The sequence below is a fragment of the Charadrius vociferus genome, unplaced genomic scaffold (assembly GCF_000708025.1).
Source record: "Charadrius vociferus isolate BGI_N301 unplaced genomic scaffold, ASM70802v2 scaffold61, whole genome shotgun sequence".
Classification (NCBI taxonomy): domain Eukaryota; kingdom Metazoa; phylum Chordata; class Aves; order Charadriiformes; family Charadriidae; genus Charadrius; species Charadrius vociferus.
The window spans coordinates 3,387,927-3,394,858 of NW_009646945.1; the positions used below are offsets into that span (position 1 = coordinate 3,387,927).

Genomic DNA, 6,932 nt, shown 5'->3' on the forward strand with positions numbered 1-6,932 from the left:
CAGTCCTGATTTTACCAACATTTGACCAACATGAGTAAATCTACCTTCAGCACGCTTCTGCTGAAGCACGGTGAAACACCGATCTCTGCTCACTGAAGACCTGACTCTCAGCTGAGGTCATGCAAGAAACCCACAGAAGAGACTGAAACCAAGTCCCTGGTTCCCATTTAGTGGTGGAACCATTGTGGCAAATTCTTGCTCTATAAGGAAGTAATAAGTAAAAATATGTTTGTCTGACATAGCCAGGTTAAAACCAGGAGATGCTGTGAAAAATTTGCAAGCCGTTTCATATGTGGAGAGAAATTTTAATGTAAAGTGTTTAAATTAAAAGTTTTTTAAAGGTCTGTGGGCTTCAGACAGGACATGTTCTATTTATGCTTTATTAAAAACATTTTGTGATGAAGAAAATCTGATAATTTGCTGTTAACAGAATATAGTCGCTTCTCATCAACAAAACTGAACTGTTTTATTCTCCCTCAAATTATTCCTGTGTTGGGGCTGTAAATTCTGATAGTATATGTATAGTACACCAGGTATGTACTTCTTTTATTAAAACTCATAAGTGAATTTCTTGATACTTTTTAACAGGAATTGCTCAATGCAGTAGAACAAACCCATCATGTGTGTAACTGACTACTTGCAGTGGTTTATTTAAAAATGTGTACTTTATTGCTGGTAGAAGTCACGTGCTAAATAAATGCTTTTCTCTGCAAAGTGAAAGGTTGCGTGATCTTGATAAATGTTCGCATGATTTTTTTCCCTTCCTGCAGCACTCTTAGTCCAGATGTTGATCCAGTGCTTGCCTTCCAGCGAGAGGGTTTTGGACGCCAGAGCATGTCAGAAAAGCGTACAAAGCAATTTTCAGATGCCAGTCAGTTGGAGTTTGTTAAAACACGAAAATCCAAAAGCATGGATCTAGGTAGTGAGTGATATTTTTTCAATTATTTTATTTGAACCTGATTTTCATGTTGTAAGTATATAGATTTTGTAATTCCAAACACATCGTTTTTTTGCAGTACTACTGCACGTAATGTCTACTGGTGGGAAGTAGAGTATTCTTAACGTGAATGGCTAAGTGGCCTGTGTATTGTTTGTACCACTTGTAAATGTCCCTACATTTAAATATCGTAGCCCTCTGGATATACAGTTATACATAAACATAAAAGGTACTTATTAAAATGGAGGTGAAAAGTGCATTTACCAATCCACATAAAATAACTGCGTAAAACTGTACCACGCTCTGGTTCTGGGTGGAGAGGATTATTCTCAGTTCATGATTATAATGCAATTAGCCTTAAAGATCCTTCGTAGTCTCTCATTTTGTAGATGGATTTTGATTAAGATATTAAAGATGCAAGCATTTTTTTGAAGAGTTCATTCAGAATTAGCAAATGGGGATAGTCTGACATCTGGTTGAGACCCAAGTTTTAATATTTATATCAGAAGCCCTATAAAGTAGCAGCGGCTGAGACAGGCAATCTACTATAATGATTTTAACTGGTAAAATAACTGAGAATAAGTAATTCCTAACAAGCCCATCTCTTTTTCTGCCATTGAGTTTAGATTCTGAAGTGCAGAATCTCGTAACCTTAAACAGTGAGTTTTGATTGTTTAAACACACAAAATTCCCTACTCAGAATAATAAAATATAATACGATTCGCTTCTTTACAATAATTGTGAATATCTTAACTACAATCCCTGATTCACCAGTTTCCTCAGGGGACAGTAAGGTTGGTGGTATTGACGTGTCTTGACTAGTTGTGATGTGCTAACGTGTAAATAACATATTGTACCTGCCTGTGATGTGAACATGACTGACATTGCATGAAGGTTACTAGTTTGCTGCCATTCCTACCCAGAATGTTTGCTTACTGTTGCAGTTTATTTGCATGAAGTATGACATTGCTAAGGTCCCCTAACTTGAAAAACAATATGCAAAACAGAAGGAATGTTGGATGCATGTGGGGCATGGGCACTAACTGGGCTAACCGTTATACATTTACCTTTTAACAGTAGCTGACGAGACTAAGCTCAGTACAATGGATGACCAGAAAACAGGTAAGAATTGACAGTAAGGCTGTTGCTATAGAAACCTTGGTCAAAGCAGCTTACCACAATTACAGAACTGCCAGTCAAATTGCATGAAAACATGAATATTCCAGTACTTGCATGGCTGCTTTCTATTGTTGTGAATAATCAAGTCGTACAGAAAAAGAAAATTCTCTGTGGAGATAAGTATCTGGGGTGGTATATTCAAGCAGGTCATACATGTTACTGCAGGGAGACACCTGTTTCTACACCCTGAACTCATAAATATTCACAGTTGTTTGGGGTTTTTGTCCTTTCAAAAAAATCTTGAAAAATCTCCTCCTAGCTTCAAAGTCTAACGTACAGAGAGACGATGGAGAAGAGTTGAATGTTTGGCTATTACAGTGCTAACACAGTGCTTGGAAATAATTATTTTAATTAGAAAACTTCTACCTTTCCCTTAAGTGGTCATCAGATACGTGTTGTGAGTTGACTTGGAGCTTATTAGCGCAAGTTGATTTGCCTTTGGAGCTGAAACCCGAGCATTGTAACAGAACAAAAGAATATGTAAATAGCATCTTTTCCACGTACCATCAATTGTAACGTTTCACACAATGATAATGAGGAATAGCTTTCAAAGCATATTTTTTATTAGTAATTAAAATAATGCATCAGCTGCAATTATGAACCTTTATGATTTATTAATATAAGTTAGCTTTTGACCTTTGGAATGCTATTTTAATTAGGCTAGATTCAGAGGACACCACAACATTACTTAGCTCTAATTAGGAACAATTCACCTTTTTAACCCGAAAATATTATTTATTTTAGCATGATTTGGGGAGTAGGACATTCCGTGCAGAATTTACAATTAATAATTCACAACTGCATCTCTGCTTAACCACACTTTACAACATGAGTAGGAATACTGAAAAGCCGTAGGTAATCCAGTGATAAAATTATAATTTTTATTTAAACAGCTAAAACTTCTAGCTCTTAAAATGTTGCAGAATATGGCCACAGACTTGCAGCTTTACAACTTGAGAATGAGTACACAAAATTAAAATGTATGAATGTTTTGAAGGATTAAAGCCATCAGAGTGTGAATGTATGAATTGTATGAATGGTTTGGGTAAGAATCAGTGCTTAGGAACCACCTTCACCCCTGAGCATTATTCACACACAAAAGAGTTACAGATCAAACTCAAAATTATTGTAAATTATTTTTCATTTTCTTATTATCCTGCCTACTTGAATGGGATGTGATTAGAATGGTGTAAAACCTATGTGTTTTAGTAAAATAAGGTTTAGTAAAACCTATGTGTTTTAGGTTTAAAAGTGCATAGTGGGTTTGGTGGTATTAATAGAGGGTGGTATTAACCAGAGTTTAGATTTTTCTCTCTGTGTAACACCTGGATTGAATTCCAAAAAAGAGACAAGTCAGACAATTTGGGTGAAAGAGCGTGACCATGACCATCTGGACTAAGCAGTTACATATTTTGTGCGCAGCAAGCTTAGTGGCTGGAAAAAAGGAAAAACACCTTTTACTGTACTTTTTCTTAAATTTATCTAGTGTGCTTTTAACCAGGTTTTGTATATAAACACTGGATTTCTCCCATTACTGAAGATGGATGTGGTTGCTAAACAAACCACTTACTGTAGTTTGGCTTAAAAATCATCTGGTTCTGAGAAAAAAAATGCTTCAAGTGTGTGGTGAACTGTGTTTTAATGAACTCTAGAAGCCAGAAAACTTCAGCATATATTTACTTTAGAAAAAATAAAAACAAACTCTGTTACAGTCAAAGTTGGACTTAATAGTATTGGCTGAAAAGGAAAGTGTAGAACTCACCAGCCCTAGTTACTATAATAGATTTTTAATTATTTTTCTTTCTATAGTTCACTTGAAGTGCCTAATCCTTGCAGTGTTTACAGTTCAGCCTAGAGGTTAGGAGTATATTCAGTAGCAATTGAGCATGGCTCATTTATTGAGTCCCAGATATAGTATAGTTCCAGCTGGTTATTTTTCCACGTACACATTGTGAAAATGAAAATGGAAAAAAAAAAAAATCACAGAAAATGTATTTAAATTGTTTATTTATTTATTTTTAAATCACTGTGTAAAAATAAAATGTTTTATTAAATGGAATCAAAACTAAGCTATTTTTGATGCAGTTGCTTCCCCTATTCCTCCCCTGTCCTCCCCAGCCAAAATGTCACACTTTTTTTGTATGAATTGAACTAGAAATGGAAGAATTTAACAAATCTAATGGAGCAGATGTTAGTAAATAAATATACTCGCTGCTAACGTCTATTAAGAAAGTGTTTAGAAAGTAGACTTTGTGCCTTTGCAAAGCTGTTTTAATCAAAGAGAGGGAAGTTTTTGACATAAGCTGCTGGCAGCATTTAGCCTGAGAGTTAATAAAAATGTTTCAGACAGAAATGAAGTCTTCATTTAAAAGAAAGTGCTGATGAAAAATTTACTTTATAGCCTTTAAAAATAGTCATTGAAGGAAACACTGAAGGAAACATCATATATCCTTTGACACTGTGCTTTTTGCCTTTGCAAATTGCCCAAGCGGATTTGTGGCACTGTATAAACACTTAACATGAGAGAAGTGGGAGCATAACGAGTTGTTAAACAGCATCAGCACAAGGGAAAAACAAAGGGCTTGGAGCAGGGAGCAGCACGTAGGCTTCGTGTCATCTATGTGCATTAAATGTCTCGCTGGACCTGTATGCGCTGTGAAGTTATGTGGTGGGGCTGGCGGTGCCGGGTGGGAGCAGATGCGGACAACGCCGGCACGGTCCTGCATGAGCCAAGAGGGTGGTTGCATGGCCTGGAGGGCAAGGCTTGGCCGATGTCCCCAAGGGCTGGCCAGCTGGGGACATAGGGAGTGGTGATGCATGTGTGGTGGACAGGGGCTGTGCTTGGCAGGCTGGGGTGAGCATCCTACAAAGCCCTCCAGAGACAGATGGGGGTGCGTGGCACGTAGAGCCCGGCCGGACGGCTGGGCCTGTAAGCAGAACGTGCCAGGAGGCTGCGCGCTTGGTGGCAGTCACGGTAGGAGAACTGCTCTGGTACCGAGGGATGAATCCATCTCAAAGGATATTTGTTAAGGAAATTGTTGGAAAGGAAAATTTTTATAAACTTCAAATTTTAAAAACGATAAAAGAATCCCTTTCATCCCTCAGTCACATAAAGATGCTTTAGGTAGATGTGCCTTTTTCTCTTCTTTTTTTCTACTTTAAATTCTGGTGTCAAAATTGAAGTAGAACTCGTTCTGAGCAGATAACATTTCTGATGATTACCACCAGCGCTGTAAAGGCTGGAAGAAAATGCTGACATTTTTGTATTTAGAAAACAAGGTTTTGATGTGACTCATAAATTTTAAACAGACTCCATTTTAAAGAAAGTTTGCTGTTTCTCACCGGATTACGGGTAAACAACTCACTTTCTGGCTGGTGAATTCTAGTAATAAATTCTGAACTCACTCAATTTAAAGGGAGGCTTAACTATATATTTTGAAAATAGTAGACTTGCTATGAAGTGACCGTAGAAGATAGCGAAGGTATTAAAATATACATAGCTTTATGATCACAGTGCTTAAATTGCTTGCGAAAGGACATTTCCCTCTTTCAAATTCTGCAGCCTGTCCACATTTGTGTTCATGGCCACCCAAGTTCAATATATATTCCTATCATTTCTGTAATCCATTATTAGTTTTACAGTACTCAAGGAACATTAGGTCATATCCCATCTAGCTTTTCCTTTGGGAAAGCACAACTTACATAAATACCGTTCTCACAGAGATGTGTACTGGGTGGCAGGAAATGGAATTTTTTTAATGTCCTTTATGAACATAAATGGGTACATAAATGCCTTCTTTATAATTACTGTTTACAAAAAGAGCCACTCAGTAATTAGGAAAAGATATACGAGTATTTCATTTAGAAGATTGCAAAGCAGAATCTGAAATAAGGAAGTTTACAGTAAGTTGCCATGTAAGAGGATACCCTTTTCTTTTGTATATGAAATTGAATCTGTCGAACAGTTGGTTTATATATGATTGTCCCGTTTCCTCTTTTTTTCTTTCAAAACGTTGCATTCATTTTTCCTGTCTCATGGACTGTTTTTAAAAAGATACAATCTCAAAAAGTAGAAACCAAAATCTAATTTCTTGTGTACTGCGGGCATTAGTGGAGGAATAGCAGATTTTGGCATATGCTAGAAAGTGGAGAGTTTTATAGGGCACTGTCTAAATTGCATTTCTTTCACTTGGTAAAGAGAGCGTTATGTAAAAATACTTGCCTTAGACTTCCGCTGGTGTTCAGAAGTTGGGTGAACCCGGACTGCAGTTTGTTTGCACAGCTGGGAAGCCATGAGCCCCCCTTGTCCTTGGCTGCTCTTGTCTACCCCAGCAGCTGCACTGTGCCCCCAACCATCCTCGTGGCCCTCAGCCCTCCAACGAGTAGGGGCTGTGAGTGGGGGTGGCATCTTCTTGGAGATGTGAATTCATCAAGATAAGGTTTCTCATTTGTTGGGGTGGGTTTGCTTCTGGCCGAGGGTCCAAACAGCAGGACTCCAGACCACTGGGGGAACCAAACTGTGGGAGCTGTGTAGACCTGTGGAAGAGGATTTGTTTGTTTGTTTCTATTTACAAGTTCATCTTATCAATAGGGCAGCTGAAGGGGAATAGTTTGACAGCTGCTGTTTGAATTTATTTGATCTGAGGGATTTCAGTTTAACTTAATTGCTCAGACTTTTAATAGCAGAGTGAAAAATGGAAGCATTTGCTGCCTTGCCCTATCTCGTACCAAGAAGTTAGCAAACAACGCGGAGCAGACTTGCCATGCTGCTGTTCTGCATCCCTTCTGTAGGTCCAGCAACCCCCTTCCCCCCACC

General features: G+C 38.0%; 1 protein-coding gene across 1 annotated transcript in view; it reads left to right on the forward strand.

Annotated features, from left to right (window-relative positions):
• The window catches only part of PARD3 (par-3 family cell polarity regulator), a 480,197-nt gene that overhangs the window by 324,374 nt on the left and 148,891 nt on the right, over nt 1-6,932 (forward strand). The window contains exons 21-22 of the mRNA XM_009895122.1: nt 771-919; nt 2,015-2,059. Of these exons, the coding sequence (XP_009893424.1) occupies nt 771-919; nt 2,015-2,059 (194 nt within the window). The remainder of the gene's footprint in view (nt 1-770; nt 920-2,014; nt 2,060-6,932) is intronic.